Source organism: Maniola jurtina, chromosome 2 (genome assembly GCF_905333055.1).
Source record: "Maniola jurtina chromosome 2, ilManJurt1.1, whole genome shotgun sequence".
NCBI classification, from domain to species: Eukaryota; Metazoa; Arthropoda; class Insecta; order Lepidoptera; family Nymphalidae; genus Maniola; species Maniola jurtina.
Genome location: NC_060030.1, coordinates 15,485,214 through 15,510,989, shown reverse-complemented (window position 1 = coordinate 15,510,989; position 25,776 = coordinate 15,485,214). Strand labels below are relative to the sequence as shown.

Genomic DNA, 25,776 nt, shown 5'->3' with positions numbered 1-25,776 from the left:
AGGGTCCCGTATCTCCAGAGAAAAAAGGAACCCGTATAGATAATTTCGTTGTGTGTCTGTCTATCTGTCAAGACCCGTCAAGGGAATGAAAATCTTTAGGATACTTCCCGTTGACTCATTGGCAGGTAGCACAGTTGGCAGTCTTATAGCCCAAGTAAAGGAGAAAAATCGAAAACCATGAATTCGTGCTTACATCACAAAAACAATTTAGGGCCGATTCACACGTGACACGTGCGTAGTGACTCGCGTAAACCCCTAACACACCGGGTTACGCATACGTCCACCCTTTACGCAAGCGGTGTGCCATGTTTCATACAGTTCCATACGTTACAACGCAATGGTACACGCTACGTCTACGCTTACGCAGCCTGTGTGAACGAGCTATTAGTGTTATTTCTTCTGCGATGATACGGAACCCTTCGTGTGCGAGTCCAACTCACATTTGAGCGATATTATCAGTTTAAATAAATAAATTGATTCTCACGATGGTTTTTTTAGTTACGATCTCACATTGCGAGTTTTCTACGCGGTGTTGATCCGGAACGCTATAATTATCGCTTTTAGGTATAATCGGCTGTTAGGATCATTCCTGACCTCGGCAGATTTCTACCAGACCAACTTAAAAATTATTCCAAATCGATCCAGTCTAGTCTTAGCTCAAAACTTTTCATTCACATCCATTTTTTTTTGTCAGGAGACAAGTCGGCAATATGATTTTAAAATACCTAAGGCTATTCATAATAATAATCAATCATCTGTAATACTCGTATGTCGATAAATTTTAGTGACATTGTTATTTGTCAAAGATTTATCATTATTGACAAATAACAACGTTGCTAGGTAACTTATCGACAAATGACTGATAGATTCATTATATGGTCAGTTATGTAGTCAACTTCAAGTTACTTAGCAACGTTGTTATTTTTCAAACATTGTATTGTCCTTTTTGACAACTAACAATGGCGCTAACGATAGATTACGGATAGATTGATTAATTTTGGTCGCTAGCCGTTAAACAATCATTTGACGATTAGTCGTAGTACTGTAACCGGTAAACAACTTGAACAAACAGGTAGTGAAGTAAAATGTTCTTTATTGTACACCACAATAAATAATAATTAGTACCAATTTGTACAAAAGGCAGCCTTACTAATAAAATAGCTATCTCTTATGATAGAGGATATAATAAATAATCATATAATTAAATAAATAATCGCACAATTATCGATTTTTAACGGCCGTATTCACAATCATTACTATGAGGTCTCACAGTGCGCTCGAACGCATAGTGTAGGTTCCACCAATCAGATCATTGTAAATTGACGTGATACAGTAACCTGATTGGCGGCACCTACTCTGTGCGTTCGAACGCACTATGAGACCTCAAGGTAACGTTTGTGGATACGGGTGTAAGTGTCTTTGGCGGACCAAAGAGAGGAGGGATTTCTACCGCGCGAGAGAACGTGATTGGTTGACCAGTTAATCAGTTTTTTGCGGTGCGTCAACTTTTTCTCGTTACGCCGCTTTTGCTCAAGTTGTTTGTCAATCAATGTACAGTTATTATGATTTCCATTTACAACTCTGGCCGTTGGGCCTTCACCGTGCCTACTATTCATTCCTGTGTAGGCCTTGATCGTCCGCTACCTAACATTACAACATGTCGGTAATACGATACTATAATACCTAACACTATGGCTGAGTTCTATGGAGCATACTTTGAATTTAACTTAGAGTTAAAACAGAGACACTGACATATGACTCACATGAATGCGTCCGTTCTAACTCTAAGTTCTGTAGGGATAGTTTGAGATTTAATATCCCGCCAAAGTTGAAGAATTAGAGAGCGCCGAAACTTCTAGATGGCAGCACAAGTATATTCGATGACTTATTGTTAAGGTTGAATCACGCTAGCGTTAGAAGTTAATTCAGCAGCCTATACTATATGACAAGATACAAGGTTGGACCAATCACCAACTGGACACTGAGCATGACATCTACTCCTAGGGAATTCTTCCTACTGATACAGTCGAGCCCAAATCACATTGTTCTCGTACACATGTACACAAACTTGAGCTTCAAAACAAGTCTGTTAAGTTATATTTTACTTTGAAGTTTTTTAAAAATGAGATACAAATTAGCCCTTGACTGCAGTCGAAGATGGAAGCGGGCTAACCTGGAAGTGTTTCGGAGTTCGAATTTTATTAATATTGGCGAGATGTAATTATGTCATACCCTGCTGAGGAATGTCAAAGTACGCAACATAGATCTCAGCCTGGGTTGAGTTCAGTCGGCGATGGGCGGCAGCGGGCACGGCCGCGTGGACGGCGTGGTGGTGGGCGTGGAGGGGCTCTTCTCGTCGGACTGCGGCGGCGTGGGCGGGTACACGTGCTCCGTGTGCGACGTGGACGCCGTGAGCTGTGTGGTCTGCTCCAGCTGCTGCTGGCACACTTGGTCCTGCCGACCACATAATGGATGATTACTATAGTGTAATAAACTAGTGGCACAAACTAGAAATGCGTTTTTACTTTTTTTTACCGAAGACTAGATGTTTAAATAAATAGCAACTTTTGTTACAACTCTCAAACAACAGTCAAAGAAAGAAGTTTATTAATTATTAATTAATGTCAATTAATAAACTTCTTTCTTTGACTAATAATTTTAAGCTTATTTCGTGGTTTAGCGACACATTATATTGTAGTTCTTCTCAGTTCTATGACCTTAAGAATAGTCGCGACGGTGAAGTACACGATACTTACAAACATGTCTAGCGAGACGTTGTGCATCTGTATGCGGTGGCTCTCGTCGACATTGAGGTCGGGGCAGATGAGCTGCAGCCCCGCGCCGCGCTGCACGTGCTCGCCGTCGCCGCCGCGCACCGCGCTCACGCCGCCGGCGGCGCGCACGCACGACACGAACGGCGTCAGCCACGTGTAGCAACCCTGCAGCACCTCCCAACTGTAACCTGCAACCAAGTGGCGTAATGTGAGCTTAGACACGAAGCGCGCTTCGCAGCAGAAGGATCGCACTAAATACGACTTACGACACAGCACGTTGTTACCGTGTACGCCGACTTGTTGACGTCCACGTGCAGCACGGCCAGGCCCACGAGCTGGCCGCACTGGGTACTGCGTCAACTCACCCGACACTCGCAGAGCTAGTTCCTTGTTGAAGGCGTGCGCGATCGCGGCCGCGGCCACGGCGCTGTACGCGAACTTGTTGACGTCCACGTGCAGCACGACTAGGCCCACGAGCTGGCCGCACTCGGTACTGCGTCAACTCACCCGACACTCGCAGAGCTAGTTCCTTGTTGAAGGCGTGCGCGATGGCGGCCGCGGCCACGGCGCTGTACGCGAACTTGTTGACGTCCACGTGCAGCACGGCCAGGTCCACGAGTTGGCCGCACACCGCGAACTCCAACGAAGAGTACTGCGGGAACACGAAAGTGTAGCCCCGCAGTGCGTTGATGCCTACGTCGCTCTCGCCAAGCAACCGTCTCTTTGCACTCCTCCCTAGAATTATAATAGGGTACATGACCAATCACGTACTATCACACTTCATATAATTATGCATGTATTTTATACTAATAAAAATTTGGCACATGAAAATTAGAAAAAAGATTTTTACCTTCACTCGCTAACTGCATATAAATATTCAACCAGCTGTTTATCGTGATAGGCGTGATGCTCCACGATAGTATTTTCAGTATTAGCAATTCCTCTAGTAGAATTTCTTCCGTGGAACAAGCGCCGTCGGTGACGTACGCGAATTCGCCTATCTTCGGTGGGTAAACTTCTTCTACTTTTGCTGCTATGAACAAGCATGTTATACCTGAAAAGAGAAATCATCATGATCAACCCATGAAATCATTAGAATGAGAAGGTTATTAGGACAGAGTCTGCCACGCTGGTCTAGTGCGAATTGGCAGACATCACACACCTTCGAGAACATTATGGAGAACCCTCAGATGTGCAGGTTACCTCACGATGGCTTTCTTTACTGTTAAAGCAAGTTATAATTAATTGCTCGAGGAAAAGTAAATACCAATTATGCTGTTAAGGAAAAATCTCAGTTACTATTTAAGTGATAACAAGCTTGGAAATTATTTCGTCTACCTGCTACGTAAGTTTTAGGAGTTTTGTCAGACTTGGGCAGATTTAAACCGAACGAATTGCTTTGAACAAAAATATAAAGAATAATGCCGTATTACTACGCGACGACGCGCACGTATCGACAGTTTTCCGCATATTCAGTACCTACTGAAAAATGTGTGTACGCAGTTACCTACCAATGAGTTGCAAGCGTCCCTTCTGCACGTTGTCAGTGTTGGTCAGGTATCGGTCCACGTAGTCCACGGTCAGGTGGAACGTTTCTCTGTGCAGCTTGTATACCTCGCATACCTGCACAACAAACGTTTTCTATCTAATCGACAGTCGATTGACACTCTAGGGCGTAGGCGCATGGATACGCTTAGGATATCACTATGAGAGCATGTAATCGACAATCGTCCTACTTTGAAATAACCAGAGACATGTCTGTTTTCTTCATCAGCTAAATAGTTATTAATTAGCTAACCAAAATGAAAACCAGCATCATTTATTTTTTACTAGCTGATGCCTGCGACTTCATCCGCGTGGATTTAGGTTTATAAAATTTCTGTGGGAACTTTGATTTTCCGGAATAAAAAGTCGCATTCCAGGTCTTTAGTTATATCCAAGCAAAAAATATAGGTCAATCCGGTGCTCCGTTGCGGCGAGATCGAAGGACAAATCAACAAACGAACACACCAGCTTGGCATCTGTTTTTATTTCTTCGTTATTGCAATAACATCTTATTCGCCAAAATCCAAATGAATGCTACGACCGTAGCTGCACCGTAGCGCCATGCGTAGCGGACGTGTTGTTATGACTACGGGAGTGTGACGATTCAACCAACTGTTACCCTCCACTGTTCCAGAGCTCTCTTTGCCCGATGACAACGTCAAGGCATAGAATTAAATAATGATCCAGGTAAAAAGAGCTTTCGACGACAGTGGAGGGAGTGTCAACAGCTGTCAGCGTAATGGTACTGCACTTTCCTACAGCGCAGGAAGCGAAAGGTTGATAGACGAACCTCAGTGGAACGGGCCGTCCTCGCGCCGAATAGATCGTCAAATCAAGTCAAGACCAGAAATCTTGTTAGTTTTTATGTCTCTAGCTATATCAGTTTCTTTTTAATATGTACAACGTACGTTCATCGGTTTCCCAAACTACAGTCATAAGGCTTCACGGTTTTCACATTTTTACTTTAATACTTGTGCTCTAAGACCTATCTACCTGCCAAATTTTATGATTCTAGGTGTTGGCCTACCCCCTTATATAGGTGTACCCTATAGGTTCCAGGTTGGAAGTAGGTTTATAAGTTTTCTTAACATGATACGACGGACGGACAGACAGACAATAAAGTGATCCTATAAGGGTTCCGTTTTTCCTTTTGAGGTACGGGACTCTAAAAATTAACTTGCTTCTACAAGTAGTGTAAAAGTGTTAGGTATAATATCTTGTATGATGGTACGGAACCCTTTGTGTGCGAGTCAGACTCGCACTTGACCGGTGTTTTTAAGAAGAGTTTGTTTACATAAACCTTGAATGGAAAATTCAACGAGTGAAGTTTAGTTGATAAAATTCGGAGGCCCGGCGGCGGGCAGGCGTGAATTACAAATTACCTATTATCGTAAATAGTCTGGCCGTCTGTAGTTTGCATTACGTATCAGTTTCACAAAGACAGGTAGTATTTTACGTTTAGGTAAGGTACACACACCTGATTTCAGACGTGGAAGTCTGAAAGTAGAACGTATCCCATTCTTGCCAACTTTTTTTATTTATTCATTAGGTATAGGTAAGCGCTTGACCACAATCACACCTGATGGAAAGTGATAATGTGGCCTAAGATCGGACGCGTTTACCTAGAAGATGCCTATTCACTCTTGTTTTAAAGATACCCGGATTATAATTGGTAGGAACCACGAATCGTGAAAGAGTATTCCAAACCTTAGCCATGCGTATGAGGAATGATGACGCTAAACGTTTCGTGCGTGTAGATGGAATGTCGACGACATAAGGATGGAAACTCGCCCGACCTTTTGCGGCTAGGTGGTAAAATAGTGAAGGAGGGACAAGATCGAAAAGCTCCTGTGCACACTCTCCGAAATATATCCTATAAAACACTGATAAGCCGGCGACCTTACGGCGGTGATCGAGATTTTGAAGTTTCGCCACCAAAGGAGAGCCTTCGCCTATGAGTCTCCTAGCTCGACAATCAACGGAATCCAGAGCCGCTAGTTGGTACTTAGCAGAGCCATAATAGAGGTGACTGTAATACCTACTCCATGCACGACCTGAATTTAACATCATATTTCAGCCGGCAGACGAAGTCGCATGAATTTGCTAGTAGTATTTGTAATAGTTACCTACCTATTAGACTATGACCTCGATTAATTTGCTCTACATTTTATCGCTAAGTAAGAAGAAAAAAAAATGTCTTCACATTACAAAAGATAATGAAGATATTACATCATTAAAAATGCATAGATCATTTGGCATAGATATACATTTTCATTACACGTGATGTGAAAAGAAGAAATGTAGGTATAAAAAAGAAGTTCTGTAAAGATTTGAGAGTTTTGAGGGAACGAACTTATATTACAGTGACAGAATCTCATGTACTTTAATTGTAAAGTAAAATCGATTTAACTACGGATCGGTCATTTTTAGGGTTCCGTACCTCAAAAGGAAAAAAGGAACCCTTATAGGATCGCTTTGTTGTCTGTCTGTCTGTCAAGAAACCTATGGGGTACTTCCCGATGACCTAGAATCATAATTTATTGATGTGAAACTTGGTAGATAGGAAGGTCTTATGGCACACGTAAAGGGAAAATTCCGAAAACTGAATTTGTGGTTAGCTATATCTCGAAAAAACAATCAAAATATGTTCATTAACAGGTAATTAGTTTTTTTAAGTTTCAAAGTAAGATTACCAAATTATATAATGTTTTCAAAGTAACTATACCAGGTGGGGCGGCATATGATAGGGCTTAATATAAGTACTTTCTGAAACAGATTTTTATTTATTTTTATGCATTAAGTATAGTTTTTTATTTATCACGCAAAATGTCGAAAAAATACGACTGTAGCGCGGAACTCTCGGTGCGCGAATCTGACTCGCACTTGGCCGGTTTTTTAAACCAAATAAAAAGTTCCATATTCAAAATTCTGATAAGAAAGGAAGCATACGCTTACATAAACTTTGTTCAATCAAGGAAGTTATTCAATTAAGCCTATAAAAGCACCGCTAAGCGGTCCCTAAATCGGAGTGACGTAATGATAATAATATCATTATGAGTAGACATTTTTACACATACTTCTAAATAAACGGTCAGAGGCCCTCGAACTTTTCAAGTTAACGTGAGCTTATGGTTGACGTGACGTGAGAGTTAGGGCTTGTCTACATCACCACGTCACGACATCGTCAACGTGGAATGGTGCGGTGTCGCGGCGCGGTGCATTGACGTGATGTGTTATTGCACGGCACGACAAACTCAATGAAGCGAAAAGTTGATTAAGGGCGAGTCGATATCGAGTGGCGAGGGCTCTATACAAGGTTTACGTAGGTAGGTACTTTTTTTTAAATTTCCATAGCAGCCATTTTGAAATTTTTATTGTTTGTTGTCATAGCAGCAATAGACATGCACAATCTGTGAAAATTTCAATTCTCTGTCTACTACGGTCATAGAGACAGTATTACGGTTCGTGAGATGCAGCCTGCTGTCAGACAGATAGACAAACGGACGGACGGACAGAGGAGGCTTAGTAATAGGGTCCCGTTGAGACTCTTCGGTTAGGGAACCCTGAAATCTGGAAATCTTAAAAAAATGTAATTCGTCCATATTCGTCCCGTCGTTTTGGTGGGCCAAAAAACGAATATTTTATCAAAGACAATGAGGAAATATAAATGCAATGAGCGCGAATAGGTCTCTTTTTGTTAAACACCGCAATCAGTAATCAATGCAATGCAAATTATTTTAAAATTGATAACATTTTGGAGCACTTCATTATGCTTCATGATAAAAATATGATGATAATAAACTCCATGGCATGGTTGCGTTTGGAATATCTAAAGCGGAGACGAGCGGAGCGGAGTGCAGACTCATGTTTCTACCAACCTAATTCTTATGAGATCATGTATTCTAAATCAGCGCCAATATTATAAAAACTGGTCAAGTGCGAGTCGGGCCTCGCTCATTCAGGGTTCCGTACATATTTTGGGTGTATTAAATGATTTTCTTTTCCGAGCTAGAACATCGCAGTAAGCCGTGAAAGAAAGCCCCAAAAAAATGTTCGTTTGATTGGCCAAGCTGTGACCAAAACAAACGGCCCCCCAATTCTCAATTTTTTAGGGGGAAAAATATTTACAAATATATTTGTACTCTGCTCAATGAGCTCTAAACAATGATACCCTACATGCTAGAGCAAGAAAAAAAAATTTTCGTTTCTTTTTTGTGTATGGGAGCCCAGGTAATTATGGTGTAAAAAATCGTACGACAAAGTATAAAGTCAATTTTTTTTTTTTTTCTTCAGACGGACAGCGGAGTCTTATTAATAGTCCCGTTAGCAGCCTTCAGGTACGGAACCCTAAAAACGCAAAACCACGCGAAGTCGCGGGTTTAATCAAATTACTAGTAGATTATAAGATGACATCGAACTTGACTGCTGAAACGACCTTGTCAGCTGGTTACATAGTTTGATGCGTCTGGGTACAAACTACAAGCTCAAGAGTGTCGAATTGACGCAATCGGTAATCGAACACGTGGCCCGCTGCCGCAACGCGGGCATGTGCTCTGCGCCGGGGAGGCCGTCAGGCTATTTCAGAAATATTTTTATGAATTATATATAACGTATCTATTTTGAATAAATAGATACTTTACTTCAGAGAATAAACATACTTCCATCACACTATCACACTAATATTATAAAGGTTTCATGATTCTAGCTCAACGGGAAGCACCCTATAGGTTTACTTGACAGATACGACAGACGAACGGACAGACAGACAGACAACAAAGTGACCCTATAAGGGTTCCGTTTTTCTTTTTGAGGTGCGGAACCCTAAAAAACCGAAATCCACGCGGACGAAGCTCCGAGCGTCATCTATTTTATATATAAAAATTGCTTTGCCTTATGCGTTACATATTCATTCGCGCATCGTTCCTCCGATTGAGGAAGGTTTTAGTACAATCAACGTACAATAGGTGGCGCATGAATCGCATGGAAACATGCCGGGCATCAGAAAGTCTACGCTAATATTTTAAAGAGGGAAAGTTTGTAAGTTTGGATGTAGAAGGTAATCTCCAAAACTCCAACTCCTTTTATTGATAAATAACTACTCTCACATTATTCTCTTCTATAGGCTACAAATTATACGCCTATGTATCGCGGACGAAGACGCGGGCAAAAGCTAGTAATTAACAAACAAGGACACAATACTTGGTATGAAATCGAAAATATCAATGCAATTATAATAAGTTGTACTTATTTAAATAAGATGACATATTATTTTCCTGATGTACCTATATTCGTATTTTATAGTATCAAATCACAAGCAACATATCGGAAAGGACCGTGTAGTGATGCTAAAGCATCTATATGTTTCACCGTTTCACTAATTGGCGCGATTTAACCGCGCAAAACCAGTAGGTTATGCATTTAGTATCCGAATTTTACTATTGGCAGATTAGACAAGATTAAATCCAATCTAGACGGTCACAGAAAACAAATTAAAAATACCAGAATGTATAAAAACCACAGCAATAATGGTGTATCACCAGCAATCGCGTTGGTACTAGAGGGGTCAATGAACGACGAAAAAAAGGGGTCAATGCTCTTAATACAGTACCCTATATTTATAAAAAACTGCAATGATTTCATATTAGTGTTAACTGTAAAACAGTCATTACAATAAAAATTTATAGCTTCACAGATTGCAACTTACCTTAAGGACTAAAATGCTGCATGGAAAAAAACAGAGACCTATTTAATGTATTCATAGAAAAATCATCATGATATTTTTAAATTACTTAAATGTTCATCAAGAAATCATCTGTGGTACAAAAGTTGGGATGTACAGATTAGCTTAAGTTTAGGTACAGTTATGTATAAAATAATGAACCTGTGCGCCTGACCTATATATTGTTATGAGGTCATTTGAAAAAATTACAAAAAATAATGTCATTCAAGGTTGAATGATAATGCAAATCTTTATTCTCTAATGAAAAAACTACATTTGTTTTACACCCAAAAGATAATGACTTAAAATAAAATTGAACACTTTTAAATGATTAAAAACAAATCAATTGTAATACTGTTGGTTGATAGGCTAATTATTCAAATACATAAACACAACCTACCTCATTCAGCCAGTCCAGTAATATAGCTCTCATCCTCGGTTGGAGATTAGGATGATTGTCAAACATATAGGGGTTCTTCTTCAGGCTGGATCTGGCGTCACACTCACACATCCATCTCCATACATCTATGGGGTCAGCCCAGGACAGCCCTGGCAGAGGACACTTGCGTTTGGGAGGTGAGGGGCAGTGGGGAATACTAGTGCTGTAAGTAGACCAATATAGAGGGATTACTGAAACTATTCCACAAGCAAAATCAATCTACAATCTAAATACTGAGCAAGACTTAATCAGGTACCTATGATAATGATAAGGGGTTCTCACCTGGGCCTCTTATTAGAGTGTGGAGTACACTCGCCTCTGGCAACATTTTCTAAAGGACTCAGCACACAGTTTGGTAATTCTGGTATACTCGGTGGGCTTAAGAAACTATCTGGATTATAATCAAAGTCTGTAAACTCATTCCCCGGCTGCTCAGGACTTTCCTCATTGCTCGAGCATGATGAAGATTCCACAACAACATTGTGAGCTGGTTGGTCATCCAACTCTTCCTCTAGCTTGGCCACGAGCTTCACAGGTGGCATGCTCTCCACCTACAAAAAATGTCACATTAAACACTGATACTAATGTGAAAGCTGTCATTGGTCTAATCAAACACCAAATACCTCATCATCTGTAGAATTTCTCTTCCGTTTCAAGTTGGCACGATTTTCACTGACTTCACAGGATGAACTGAAACAGACTGAACTATAAGTAAACAGTCAAGCAAGGTCAAAATATGAATAAATTTGATCAGCTGTACCCACCCTGTTTGTGCCATGTTCATGGGAACAGATCAGCTGGCAAAGGCTTCCACTGTCTGCAACATGGACTACGGTTAAGTATACACGACATAAAGCATGATAACATAAAGAATAATTAGAGATAATAAGTTAAAATTACCGCATGTCATGTTCAAACCGCAAATAGGGTTATGTCATTTGACAACCGTGAATTAGGGCACTTTTAAAGAAAATTTATGAATTATATCATTTAATAGAGGTTTCTCGAGGATCTAAATCGCTTATATATAATCAATTCCCCGTAAAATCATAGCTTTTTGAGTAAAATATACGCAGCGTGCCCCCTGGAGGTTGGCGGGAGAAAAATTTTCGAGGGGTGTTTTAAGGCACTTAAAGTTATCAAATATGACTATTTCTGTATTTCAGTTCTAGTATATTGTGCATTTAACCATCAAAAGGCATTAAAAAGTGGAAAAGAATGAATCAGCTGGTATAAAAAATGCCACGAATCCGTCACAATCGCGCGCGAAATCCTTCCGTCAGCGCCATTAGACACGTCGCTAGCTTGGGTTTCTCGGCCCTACCACTTTTGGAAATTGTTAAAAATAGCACATACTTTTAATAATATGGGTTTTCGGAATAATCATACTAGGAAAACATCACACGAAACTTTAAATGGCTGCTTAAGAGTCTGAACCGTTGAAGGGGTAATTGGCTTGCCTTATCGCCGTCCTATGATTTATAACCTAATTATAGAAGAAAGGACGGCATTATAGAAATATTTGATTATAATATCGACAAGATTACATCTTCGAGGACTTATAAAAGTAAAGAAAACGTACCTTATCATTCACAAATTAATCCAATTGCTATAAGACAAAATATCTTCATACATCAGATTTTCAAGTTCAATTATACAACACAATTACACTGTTTATGCGTACTATTTTATCACTATTACTGTAAAAACAGTTAATTTGGTCAAAAATGGTACACTTAGCACAAAAATCTAATTTTACATTCTATTTTTCACCTTTCCACGGCTCAATAACGCCCGGCTTTCCGCGCGAAAATGTCGCGGTAAAACATCGGCGGTCTACAGGCTGACAAACAGCTAACTTCATGTGTGTTTCTTCTGAAAATTATATGTCATTAGTAATGTCGTTCCTTTACACGTAGGTATAAATATTTCCCGAATTTTTGTATTTTTATTTGAATTCTTTTCAATTGACTATTTTAGACAAGAGTACAGCGTATTGTTTATTGTGTAAATCATGTAACATAAAAGTATTTAGCATAATGGGGAAAATTAAAAATAAGAATATGTTTTACAAGAAAAATCTTGTTCTTAATTCGAAAATATTTCTCATGTTATGAACAAAAATTAAAAATCAATATCAAATGATCCAAAAACGTAAGTTACAATTATATTGGTAAAAGTTTTCATAAATAGTATCGTAAAATGAAATTTTTAGAAAAGGTATCCTATTGGGTCATTTGAAGGCAAGCGCCAATAACAATAATTACTTAAAGTTGGCATCACTGTCGTAGCTAACTTCACTTAGCTGTACAGCTGGGTGCCAGCTGATAGCAAATGATGAAAAATCAATAATATGGCCATAATATGGCCTTCTATATAATTTATTTGTATAGTAAAATGAAATATTGAAGACAACGCGCTTTTAACGTAACATGTGTGGTAGTATTATGTGAAAAGTGGTTCGATAATAAAATGTCAGGTCAAAATATTGCTGTAAAACTTTGTGGGGTTCTTCAATCTAAGGACGAAGGAGGTATCCCTTGTTTGTTTACTCTCAAACTATCTTCCCCTTCGTTTTAGCATGTTATCTTTGTATTAATATGTAGGTTTAGTTAACTAAGTATCTAAACCAATTTGATGGGTTGTATATATTTACGATGGTTTCCCTGGCATGAAACTTGTTAAGTGTGCACTTTTGTTTATATTGCTATTGCATTTAATCGTAACTGTTGTTATTGTCTGAAGATATGGTGTCCTTGCTACCACAATTTATTTTAAATCATTGTAAATATAGATAATATTGAGAGTCCCAGAGCCAGAGGTTGCTACCTTCATACCATAGCTGTCAATGATTTTAAAACTGAGATCTATGTTATAGTTCAGTAAATATTTAATTGATACCTATAAGAAAACGGAACTATAAGAAATTAAAATAATAGAGTGCGATCAAGGCTTTAAAGTAAATAATACATGCAAACTGATCCAAATATTAATTAGCTAAGCACTTTGACCAAATAAAAACAAATCTTTGACAAAATTGTTTCCAGAAGTTACAGCTCGAGAATGGCGTTTAGTTGGCCAGGAGCAGGACGGATCGCAGATCTTAACCTGGATATCCACAAAAAATGGCAACGAAGTAATGAATGTTGGTGTTTACACAAATAAATCGAAAACTCTAGAGATTGTACACATGTTCGAAGCAAAACTAAATATCATCCAGGCATCTGTTAACTCAAGTCGCAGTTTACTCGTCTACGTAGTCAAAGTGGTGCCGACTGAAGATTGTGTAGAGAAAGAACCTCTGTACTGTCCATTTCTGATATCCTTGTTGCCTGATAAAGTATACACACCTGAAGAGGTGGAGGAGGGGTCTACAAAGCAGATTATGTTGCAGTTTGTGTATGGCAAGAGTAATAAGTACAGTCCAGGAATAAGGAATGACCGTTTCCTACTCTTCAAGCATTTGGATTGTAAGTAACATTTTATTGTAGTGATTCTTTTCTTTTATTGTAGTCTTTCTTTCTTTCTTTCCATTATAGGGAAGGCATCTGTTCATAAACACCTTTGGAACATTGATCATTTTTCAGGCATCAAAATATATCGCTCCCCATTGTTCCTCAATGAATGTGATGATGGCACTGAGAAGTGGGGCTTTGATGGCATCTATCCAGAGCCAGAGACTATAGTGAACATCTTTTCTTGGGCACAGTGGGACTGTGCTAATCAGGTATGTATGCAAAAGTACATGTGGCTGTGTAAAGTGCAGTTATGTGAGTATTCAAAATAAACCGTTAATATTAAGATATATTTTGATTTCACAGGTCCTCTTCTACATCCACTACCGCGCACCGACGCAGAGCTTCGCGGAGGGCGAGGAGGTGAAGTCACCTTCCGAGCTGACGCCCACGCTCTCCGCGCTGCAGTTCCACGCCGACCTGCCGCACGAAACTGTGGTAAGTGCTTATACACCCACTGTGCCGCGCCCCGACGCAGAGCTGTGCGGAAAGCGAGGAGATGAAGTCACCTTCCGAGCTGACGCCCACGCTCTCCGCGCTACAGTTCCACGCCGACCTGCCGCACGAAACTGTGGTAAGTGCTTATACACCCACTGTGCCGCGCCCCGACGCAGAGCTGTGCGGAAAGCGAGGAGATGAAGTCACCTTCCGAGCTGACGCCCACGCTCTCCGCGCTGCAGTTCCACGCCGACCTGCCGCACGAAACTGTGGTAAGTGCTTATACACCCACTGTGCCGCGCCCCGACGCAGAGCTGTGCGGAAAGCGAGGAGATGAAGTCACCTTCCGAGCTGACGCCCACGCTCTCCGCGCTGCAGTTCCACGCCGACCTGCCGCACGAAACTGTGGTAAGTGCTTATACACCCACTGTGCCGCGCCCCGACGCAGAGCTGTGCGGAAAGCGAGGAGATGAAGTCACCTTCCGAGCTGACGCCCACGCTCTCCGCGCTGCAGTTCCACGCCGACCTGCCGCACGAAACTGTGGTAAGTGCTTATACACCCACTGTGCCGCGCCCCGACGCAGAGCTGTGCGGAAAGCGAGGAGATGAAGTCACCTTCCGAGCTGACGCCCACGCTCTCCGCGGTGCAGTTCCATGCCGACCTGCCGCACGAAACTGTGGTAAGTGCTTATACACCCACTGTGCCGCGCCCCGACGCAGAGCTGTGCGGAGAGCGAGGAGGTGAAGTCACCTTCCGAGCTGACGCCCACGCTCTCCGCGCTGCAGTTCCACGCCGACCTGCCGCACGAAACTGTGGTAAGCGCTTATACACCCACTGCCGCATCCCGACGCATAGCTTTGCGGAGGGCGAGGAGGTGAGGTCACCTTCCGAGCTGACGCCCACGCTCTCCGTATTATCACAATTATAGTCTGTATGTACAAACAAACTTACAATCTTTTATTCCCAAACGCATGCACCATCTGTCTCGTTGTCGTCGTTTAGGTAAAACAATCTGAAAGTTCATGGATTTTTTAGAATTTTCCATGATTCCTTGAATGGCGATTACCTGATGTCATCAGTCCTTACGGGCTATACGGCAGACGAATATATTTGTATTGTTTACTATACACGATGAGTATCCCTAACTCACGTTATTTTACGTTTAGGGCTCCCTCTTGGAAAAAAGAACAATGTGGAATTTGAAATCAAAGCTTATAAAGCAGACCTTAACCTACTGAGCACAGTAGGAGAACTTGCACATTTTTTGAAGTCTGTTCAAAAGATTTTTTATTTACACATGTTGACGGACGGGCTAAGTTGAAGTTTTGAAATAAGGCTAAATATTATGAAAGTAGTAGGTAAAAATCACGAAGTTTTTTTTTGTATTTTTAGAAACAAGTGGATTTAAGAATATCAAAAAAATAAGATAGATATAAGGTAGGTACCTACTCTATCCTGTAAAATTATCGACTTTTGTCAGCCCTGTTCACATGGGACTTTGATATATGGCGGGGATGCGGATGATAAATGGGAAGCTATTGCTTGAAATTCATTTATTTTGTGTAAATTGGCATGACCCATGGTGTAACTGTCGGCCAGTTTGCATAACTCCTAGATGAAAGATTTAGGCAGGAACAGTGCTATGGGAATAAGGAGAGATGAACAACCTTAGACCGTTTGCGGTTCTGGTTATAAATCAATTTTACACATACTCTAAATTGACTGAATAAACTCATGCTATCTATTTCCGCAGGAAACATTTTTGAAAGCAATAGCATAATTTTCAGACCTAAATAAAGGGATACCAAGTACAAACTACCAACCCTGGTAATGAGTCGTCATTTCGAAGTACGCTCGTAGGTGTCAAAAAGACTTGCATGCCTGAGAGTTCCCCATAATTTTCTAACTGCCCGTCAGCAGGACAGCGTGGTGAACTCTGGCCTAAACCCTTCTCATTTAGAAAGTAGATCCGTGCTCAGTAGTGGCCGGCGCGGCGATGCGTTGATGACGATGATGCAGCTTAAGGTCGCAGAATTAATGTTACTATTACTACCTTATGGCATGAAATAATACAATAACATAGTTATACTATATTGTAATTAAAATAATATTATTGTAGTATTTTTACATATACATATTATTTGGGAAGTAATAATAATTCTAGTCTAAGTATTCATTTGTTATATCTTGTCAGTTATATAGTAATTCTTCGTATCATCTTCGTCATATATTATTGTACATATTTAACTTGCTAATATCAATACGCGAGGGGACGACAACACATCAGTTATCCCATCACATTTGCAAGATTATGGCATTCCGATGAGTTCACCTGCGACTCCCGTTGACCTCACCATAATGTTTTATTTATCAAGACACTTTCGTATTGCTATACTCAGGGTCCTTTTATATCGCTTATTCAGTAAGATTTTGGTATCAATTTCTACCCAATTCTGTAGGCACTTTCAATCAACCAACTTTCCGGAAAGTATAGCAAACACTGTGCATTGATGAAATAAACAGGAAAAAGGAACATATTAAGTATATACATTTTTTTGAAGAATATTAGCCATGCTAATACTTCCCTTTCCCCTCCAATTAAGCGTAAAGCTTATGCCAGGAGTGGGTACGACAAAAGTGCAACGTGTGGGGTTTGAACCGCCGACCTTTCGGAATTTAATTAGTTAGTTTAGCTCCTCAACCGTTGAGCTATCAAGGCTGTAATATTATATGTAAGTATAGATGTAGGGTACTGCTTGACTGCAATACGTGGGGTAGAGTGCGTTTGCGAGAGGGTAACCACGACTTTGAATTTCTTGATTTTTATGTCAATTGTAACATCCGCCTCTCGCGCCTTACCTCACGATCCGTTTCGGTGCAACATCTCCTGAAGTAAAGTGCGAGCACCTTATAGTCGATACAAAACTGTGAATTTGTGGTTACATCACAAAAAAATATTAAAATGTGTTCATGAATAAATAATAAAATTAATGTGTTCAATTTTCAAAGTACCTAAGAAAACTATACTAAGTGGGGTATCAAATGAAAGGGCTTTACCTGTACATTCTAAAACAGATTTTTATTATTTTTATGCATAATTATTTAGTTTTTCATTTATCGTGCGAAATGATACCAAAAAAATACCCGAGTACGGAACCCTCGGTGCGCGAGTCTGATTCGCACTTGGTTATTAATTATTTGATATTATTAATTATATCATCTCAAGAAAACACAATAGAAAGAGGTGAGATCCTCAGCAATGAGAAACATTTCGCAAATTGAGAGAGAGAGAGAGAAAGTGAGAGGGAGAGAGAGAAGGTGTGAGGGAGAGAGAAACAAAGAGAAACAGAGAGTAAAAACACTTTTCCATTTCAGTTAAACATTCCCCTAAGTCTGCCGCATGTACCAGGAGCGCACGGCGCCGCAGCGGCTTGCGGCTCTTACGAGGACGATCCCATACCGCTTCGTGTGCACGACTGTAGCCTCGATCTGTACATTGTGTGCGATCAGCGTGGCTTGCTGTGTGTGTGCCATCACTATTTATATAAGGCAAGTACAGCAGGAATTGGATATCTCATTCTCTAGTACTCTATATAAAACACGTTGTATTCAATTTTACCTTTTCGAATACCTACTTACCAAAGCTCGGGTGTGAGTTCTTTTACCCAACTACGGCAAAAATAAAAGAAAGAGTTATGATTTTAGCAGTCTATGTATGCATGTATTTATGTATGTTCTGTCGTAGTATCTAAACTACTGAGCCGATTTTAATCGGTTCAGTAGTTCGGGCTGTCAATCGATTCATTATTGTGACATAGGCTACATTTTATGACAAAATAAATATGGCGGGCTTTACATTTTACATACAAAATCACGTTTTTCTCTCTTCTCTCTCTCTACATTAACACAAACATATTTACATCTCTCTACAATACATTCAGATTTCAGTCTCTTTATTTATGGGGACTCTACATTTTTTGTTATCATATCGAGTGGGATGTCAAATAAAAGAGGAAAAAATTCATAGTTCATAAATATAAATATGTATAGTAAGTACTTACAATATTAAAATATACCAAGTACCAGAAAAACAATGTGACTCTATTTCAGCGTTTATTAAGATGAATAGTCAGGTATAATTTTTGAACTTTATCTTGGTAACATAAAAACTTACACTCGGTTACTAGAATGCAGTGTTCAAATAACTTTCAGCCACTCGACGACTCCACAAATTCCTTGGTACTGGACGACGTAGACTTGAAAGACTCCGGTGTCAACTTTGCATATTCTGTGACGCTGCTGCATCACGGATGCGTGGTGCATAGCGTGGTTCCTGATCTGCCGTGGTCCCTCGCTAAGTCCTTGCGACCTTCTTATACCCTTTATAATGGTAAGTGATAGTTATTGAGGAAAGCTATGGATAAGCGGTGACGGCCTAGCACCTAGTGGTTAAGTCCCAGTCTCTACCTAAGCTGAGTGGAGATGAGATGTGTTCAGTCAACCAACCTCATCTTTTAAAAATCCCATTCCCATGGATCCATGTGACAGCCTTGCTCTTTTCACAGATGGGGACCGCACTAAGTGGTCACTATAGAAAAATCTGACGCTAATCTTTTAGCAAAAATTGAAGGCCATATTTTCTTACAGACAACCACCTCCTCGTCAACATACCGATGCTATTCACGCACATAATAGACATCAGTCCCCACCACGAACCCTGTTGCCACATTGTCATCCCCATGGACCCAAGTGACAGTGGCCCCAGCCTTGCCCCTTTGCACGGCTGGGGACCCCACTCTATGGTAGACCTTAACACTTTGGACGTGGTCACTATGGGTGTCTCGGAAAAAGATCTGACGTCAACCTTCAAGAGCGATACGGTGATCGAAAATAAACTGGCCATTATGCATTATGTGATACAACATGAAGGGAATATGGATTTGGCTGAGGAGGTATGTGCATGAATGTTTTATTTATTCACTAGCTGTACTCCTTCCCTTTATCTAGATAGGTAAGCTGCATAAATTACAGTGATCCCAAAATAAGTAGTCCTAAATGAAGTTGTAATAATATAGCGATTTGCGCAAAAAATGCACGAGGACCAAGAACACAACTTCCGCGGAGATCTGTTTCGTACATTGCGCAGTCATTTTCATCGTGTTCAGATTGGACTTCTTGTATTACAAACAGCTTTGGTAATCCTGAAAAAAATAAAATCGGTATTATTTATTCGATACAATCCACTCGCACGAATCGTTTTTGCTCAACGTTTCTGATACGAACCGCAGGTGTGAAACACGGACACGGACGGAAGGAGGTGTGTGTGGAACAGACGCCGGAAGGCCGGCATCCGTTTTTCCTGCCCTTATAACCTAAATACCTTGAAAGCAAGAGTGAATAGGCATCTTCTAGTCAAGTAGATAGTACCTCGGTAAGATAAGTGTTAGTTCGTTATCCTTCGAAAACGATAATATACTCGTGTTTGGTTCCAGTTAATTTCGTGGCTATGTCTCAACCAACACGACGGGCTGGGCGGCCTGCAGCGAGTCATGCAGGAGTACCTGATCGGCACCACGTACGCGGTGACGCGCCGCTCGCTGCCCGCGTCCGCCGTGGCCCTGATGAACTGGCTGCCGTTCACGCTGCACTTGAAGTTTGCCGATGTTAAGGTTACGTTTCATCAATAGGCCTACCGCCGTAGCGTGTAGTTTGCACCAACCCACACAAGTACGACATTTCTTTTCTCAATTTAAATAATTTCAAAATTCAAATTACCTTCACGCGGCATAATCATGCGGGTAAAGAAGTTTCACTTAAAAGTTAGAGCTTTTAATCCATGGTACTAACTATACTTGGTACTTTATAACACTTCGATAAAAGATGGCAGCCTCCAAATAGTTGTTCTTTTTGGTTGTAATTTTAAATACAAAAGTTCTGAGTTACTCTCAAGTCGTTTTCTCAACTAAACTCGTCTGATCACGTCCTCACGAGATTCTCTACTTAACTCAATATGCTCGCAAATCAATTTGCTACTGTACTTATCGAAGTGTAAATCAGTCTTAAAGAACTTCAAAGTTTCATAACTGCAAACTATCGCTACTAGGATGGTATTAACAGTCGCTTCAGTACTGAGCGAAAATACACATTATCTCAAATTTCGGCACAGGTAGGAAGCGAACCGTGGCCTAGCGGTCAGGGCGTCGGGCGCGAACCCAGAACACGTAGATTCGAATCCTACCGGTTCCGCCATTTATGATATGTATTAAAAAATTACTTAGAAATCTTGAAGTGTAGAAAAACACTATCATAAAAACTAAAAATAGTCATAAAGTTTTAGTTTAATTTTCGTCTGGTGGGAGGCTTTGGTCGTGGCTAGTTATCACCCTACCGGCAAAGCCATGCCACCAAGCGATTAAGCGTTCCGGTACGATGCCGTGTAGAAACCAAAGGAGTGGTATGGGCTTAGTAAAAAACTGCCATACGGCCCTTCCCTTCCATTTGACTCGCTCCAGCAATGCGCGGGTCTGCAATTGCTTGTATAGTATAGAATATTATTGTAAATTGAACAATTGAAAAGAGCAACCGCCGAGTTTCTTGCTGGTTCTTCTCGGTAGGAACGGCATTCCGAACCAGTGGTAAATTATTTGACGATTCAAAAGCACTTGTAAAAGTTTATTTGAATAAAAATTTATTCTATTCTATTCCAGGTTAGCCCGCTCCCATCTTAGACTAGTTAAGATTGCAGTCAAGGGCTAACTTGTATGTGAATTAAAAAAAAAGTAATTTGTTGATAGGCGGGAAACGCAAGCGTGTGCGTGTCGGTGTGTGCGCTGTGGCGCGGCGCCGCCGCGGCGGTGGTGCTGGCGCCGCGACAGCGCGTGTCGCAGTTCGCGGAGGACGCGTGGACGCGCCTGTGGGCCGCGCTGTGTGCGCTCGCCACACCCAAGAACCGACTGCGCCCCGACCACGTGAGGGACAGGCTCGCTGTCACTCTACACTGCTACCAGGTTAGCATACTTTACAGCGTATGAAAATATTTTAAGCTTATTTCGTGGTTTAACGACATTTTATATTGTAAATAACGGGTACATACCATGATAAATTTAGTTTTTTAACTACCGATATTTCGATTCAGTTGCATGAGTCGTGGTCACGACGGGACCACGTTTCATGCAACTATAATATGCACGTCTCATGCATGTATATCGTAAAACTGTCCACTTAGAAACAGAGTTAGGTTTTCTGTCTGCCAAAACCCCAATGTTTCAAAGCCTATCGTATGGTTTTTCCGCAAACAGCCGGAAGCGTTGTCCCGCTGCAGCACGCCGATGTCCCCCACGGGCCCTCCTATCCCCACTCGGCGGCCCTCCCTCGTGGCGCAAGACTCGCTGCCGTTCATGGAGCTGGACGTGTGCACGACGAGCAAGCAGGAGCACGTCATTGCTGCGGTGAGTCATGTGTTGTTTGTCCGCTGCAGAACACCGATGTCCCCTACGGGACCCCGTACGGGGCTGGAAACATTATGCCATGTGTCACTTTGGAAATAAGGAGCAGGTGATGGTGCCAATTATACAGCGCTGCGCTGCCCTCTCTTCTCTTACAGAGACTGCCTAAAGACTGCCTTCCTGCTCAGGTTGCTTCTTAGCTGGGGCACCTGCACAATGGAGGGCATAACTAATCTTATAACTACTAACTAAACATATATCATACTTATTTAGTTTGAAATATGGCGTACGAAAAGTCCAAGAGTTTGGGCTGGGCGTTGAGAATTCAATCAGTGTGTCAGGAATTTCTTTTTCTGTATGTAGATAAAAAAATTACTATGAATCAAAAACTATTATGCATAAAAATAAATAAAAAATCTGTTTTAGAATGTACAGGTTTCTTATGATACCCCATTTAGTATAGTTATCTTACTTTGAAAATTGAAAATACTAATTATGTGTTCATTATCTTACTTTGAAAATTGAAAATACTAATTATGTGTTCATTGAGCACATTTTAATTTTTTTTGTTATATAACCACAAATTCACGGTTTTCGGATTTTTTTCATTTACTTTTGCTATAAGACCTACCTACCTGCCAAATTTCATGATTCCAGGGCAAACGGGAAGTACCGTGTAGGTTTTCTTGACAGACACGACAGACGTACAGGCAGACAGACAACAAAGTAATCCTATAAGGGTTCCGTTTTTCCTCTTGATTTACGGAACCTTAAAAAAATATGTAAAATGTAGAACCTCCGCGCGGTGAGCGTGCACCTCATGACGGAGAGTAGCGGCAGCAACTCGGGCGCGCTGGAGAGCGGCGTGCACGCGCTGGCCACGCGCTGGGCCGCGGCGCAGCTGGACGCGGCGCGCGCGCTGTGCCGCGCCGCCGTGCGCGCCGTGGGCGCCGTGCCGCAGCCGCACCAGACGCGCGGCTTTCCCTTCATGTACGCAGGAGGCTTCAGGATTGTTTGTTGTAGCTTGTGTGCGGTTTGTTTTGCGTCTATCGCCTCAATAGACATCATATTTTTGGTTCACAAGTTTTTGTTGCATTAGTGACCCAGCTCTCTAAATGAGAATTTTAAAAAAAGTTTTTGTTTTTCGTCTCAAAGATGTACTCGATTTTATTTAGCTGATATAAAAAATAAATACAAGTAATGTTGAATTAATTTTATTTTTGCTTTCAATTTTTTTTTTGTATTGTGCGTGTTATTCCTGTGTTTAGTTTTATTAGATTTTTGATTAGTTACGTATTTCATTTTTTGTTTCACACTTTGCAAGTTATTTATTGATAGAATCGATTTTATTTTGATTCAAACTTATACTTGAATCAGAAAAGTTTATTTTCATGTTTTGTTCCAGTTGCTTCGGGTTTGATTGTTATTCATTTTTATATGTTTTTCAGCTAATACATGTTGGTTGGTTTTGTTCTCGCTTTTTTGTGGGTTTTTATTTTGCATTGTTTTTTGGGTTTTTACTTTGTATATCGCTCTTTAAGGGTCGAAACTCACGGCAGGTTTCATGAATCGCGAGGCAAATAGCCGCCTCGATGCTACAGCAAGTTCTTAAATTATATATGCCAAATTGTGGTGGCTCTCGTGATCACCGATCATTTAACCGTCCTTGTTTTGATCCATAAAGGGAAGTTTTGTTGTCATGTTGATGTTTACCACGGGACGTCCTTTTCCAGAGATGAGATGGACGCGACGCACGCGCTGATCCTGTTCAAAGTGTTGGAGCAGTACTACGTGGCGACGGACTCGATCGCGTTCCCGCTGCCGCAGGGCTTCAGCTCGTTCTTCACGTACCTCGGCCACCGCACGCTGCCCTTCCACGCCTTCGTGCAGTACGTGCACCGCAACGTGTTCGAGCTGCAGATCGACGTGCTCAAGGCGATCATCGCGAGTGAGTTGCGTGTCCACCGCACGCTTCACTGACACGACCATCATCTAATTACTAAGATGACAGCTCATGAACTAGCCCAGGCTTGCACACGTCATATGCACATCTATGTTTCTTATTACGAAATAGAGAAAAATAAATTATAAGATCAACAACTTCAAACACTTGAATATAAAGTTTGATAACGATTGCAATTTTTTTTACATAAGTAGATACAAGACTTCCTGTCATTGACAGTAAATTCAAAAAAATCGAAAGGAATTTTTTTAATGAGAACAAAAATATTTATTTTAAAATAAAACTTAACACCTAAGCAAAAAGTCTAAAAATTTATTAATTTAAAATAAGGACATTGCTTTTATTTGTCGGGCCGCATTAGAAGCATTTATTACATATCTTGTAGATACTCAAATCGCGAATACACAGTGATGTGTCTGCGGAGTTAACTTCAGTGTTCTGTTGCAGGTAAAGACGACGACAACAAGCGGTCGGTCAACAACAAGCTGCGGCTGATACAGATAGTGGGCGAGGCGCGCGGGCGGCGCGCGCTGGCCGCGTGGCCGAGCCGCGCCGCGCTGGTGCTGCGCGCGCGCGACCACGCCGCCGCGCTGCTCAGCGGCGTCACGGCGCCCACGCGCGACCACGCGCCGCACCGCCCCGTGAAGGACACTGGTACACAGCGTGCATGCCGAGGGGCACATACACTCTCGCTCACGCGTCTACGTAGCCGCGTTGTCAGACGGATTGACGCACTTAGCGCCAGTTCACACTGACACATCCGCAGCATGATTGCGGTAGAATGACAGCTGCAGTGTTACGATCACAATCACCTTTGATTGGTTGATGCTCGCTCACCAATGACTCAATTCATTGTTGCAACAAGAATAGCAAGAATTCAGCAATCACAACAATTGATTGTATGAATGATTGGTGCAGGTTTTTGGAATCGACCTGCTGATTCTTAGCCAGATCTGATTTTTGTAAGATCCGAGTTAGTGGCAACAGTAGTCCAATGTTCCAATGTCCACACGTTCACAAAAACACAATATGATTGTAGGATCCGAAAATCGTAATATGAACATAAGATACTTGAGAGCACGTGGTATTGTATAAGTGGCGCTATCTATTTTACGACTTAAATATCACATTCCAAAATTTACTTGAGAGCATGCGGTATTGCACCGAGTATCTGTCTTACGTATTTACACTTTTGCTTTTCACGGCCCAATGGTTTAACCGATTCTGATGAAATTTGGTACAGCGTTAGCTTACATTCTGGGGAAGAATATAGGCTACTTTTTACCCCGGAAAATCAAAGCGTTTTCACGGGATTCTTAAAGGCTCACCCATTTGACAGATTTATAGGAAAGGTACAGAGGTAGCTTGCATCCTGGAAATTGACATAGGAAACTTTTATCCCGGAAAATCAAAGAGTTCCCACAGGATTTTTAAAAATCTCTAAATCCACGCGGACGAAGTCCCGAACATCATCTAGTTATCTCTTATATTGCTTGATTAGTGTATACTGTATGTTTGTACTGTCTCTATCTCTATTGCCAGGCATAGCAGCACTGCCGTCGGGTGAGCGGCTGTCCCCTCTCGACACGTTCCTGGATCTTCTGACCGCGAAGGCGAGTCTCAACGAACTGGACTTCAACCTCATCATAGAGGCGACGCTAGCTTCGGTGCAGCAAGAAACCAATGCGTAACTTATCGCAATCTACACTAATTAAAGGAGAAACTGACTGACTAACATCAACGTATCCACATACAAGTCAAACTGTTGGATCTGATTGATTCCTCAGGTAAAAGTTATTTGATGATTGAAAAATCAACCCTAAGTTTATTTATTACTTAATTTAAGTCTTCTCGTATCTATAAGAATTTAGCTTTCTCTTCCTTTTGATAAGCACAAAATTGTAATTTAGACATTAGCTAGATTTTTTTTTAATGAA

The 25,776-nt window shown here is 41.2% G+C and overlaps 2 protein-coding genes across 4 annotated transcripts; one reads left to right on the top strand and one right to left on the bottom strand.

Moving 5' to 3' along the window:
• Positions 1-1,718: 1,718 nt before the first annotated feature.
• LOC123874567 (G1/S-specific cyclin-E) lies at positions 1,719-12,301 on the bottom strand. Of its 3 annotated transcripts, none has more exons than XM_045920013.1 (10): positions 12,060-12,301; positions 11,242-11,294; positions 11,101-11,167; positions 10,760-11,028; positions 10,439-10,640; positions 4,286-4,397; positions 3,625-3,828; positions 3,282-3,509; positions 2,757-2,962; positions 1,719-2,454 (listed from the first exon to the last, which is right to left on the bottom strand). In XM_045920013.1, the coding sequence occupies exons 2-10, from the start codon at positions 11,259-11,261 to the stop codon at positions 2,284-2,286; spliced, it is 1,479 nt and encodes a 492-aa protein (XP_045775969.1). In that variant the 5' UTR covers positions 11,262-11,294; positions 12,060-12,301; the 3' UTR covers positions 1,719-2,283. The 3 variants fall into 3 exon arrangements, with proteins under 3 accessions (XP_045775969.1, XP_045775980.1, XP_045775991.1); XM_045920024.1 differs by lacking the exon at positions 12,060-12,301 and adding an exon at positions 11,378-11,641; XM_045920035.1 differs by lacking the exon at positions 11,242-11,294.
• Positions 12,302-12,783: 482 nt separating this feature from the next.
• LOC123874560 (protein pigeon) lies at positions 12,784-25,638 on the top strand. The gene is made up of 14 exons (XM_045920000.1): positions 12,784-13,010; positions 13,525-13,947; positions 14,065-14,204; positions 14,299-14,430; positions 17,807-17,980; positions 18,644-18,821; positions 19,079-19,383; positions 19,924-20,100; positions 21,226-21,438; positions 21,730-21,879; positions 22,670-22,866; positions 23,610-23,824; positions 24,287-24,493; positions 25,382-25,638. The coding sequence occupies exons 1-14, from the start codon at positions 12,950-12,952 to the stop codon at positions 25,528-25,530; spliced, it is 2,721 nt and encodes a 906-aa protein (XP_045775956.1). The 5' UTR covers positions 12,784-12,949; the 3' UTR covers positions 25,531-25,638.
• The last annotated feature ends 138 nt before the right edge of the window (positions 25,639-25,776 follow it).

Coding starts and splice junctions, on each gene's coding strand:
- LOC123874567 (XM_045920013.1), bottom strand. CDS start 11,261: ATGAACATGGCACAAACAGG. Junction 10,641..10,759: donor CACTCTAATAAGAGGCCCAG/GTGAGAACCCCT, acceptor GTCTACTTACAG/CACTAGTATTCCCCACTGCC. Junction 2,963..3,281: donor ACTAGCTCTGCGAGTGTCGG/GTGAGTTGACGC, acceptor ACTTGGTTGCAG/GTTACAGTTGGGAGGTGCTG.
- LOC123874560 (XM_045920000.1), top strand. CDS start 12,950: ATGTCAGGTCAAAATATTGCTGTAAAACTTTGTGGGGTTCTTCAATCT. Junction 14,205..14,298: donor AGTGGGACTGTGCTAATCAG/GTATGTATGCAA, acceptor TTGATTTCACAG/GTCCTCTTCTACATCCACTA. Junction 22,867..23,609: donor ACGCGCGGCTTTCCCTTCAT/GTACGCAGGAGG, acceptor GTCCTTTTCCAG/AGATGAGATGGACGCGACGC.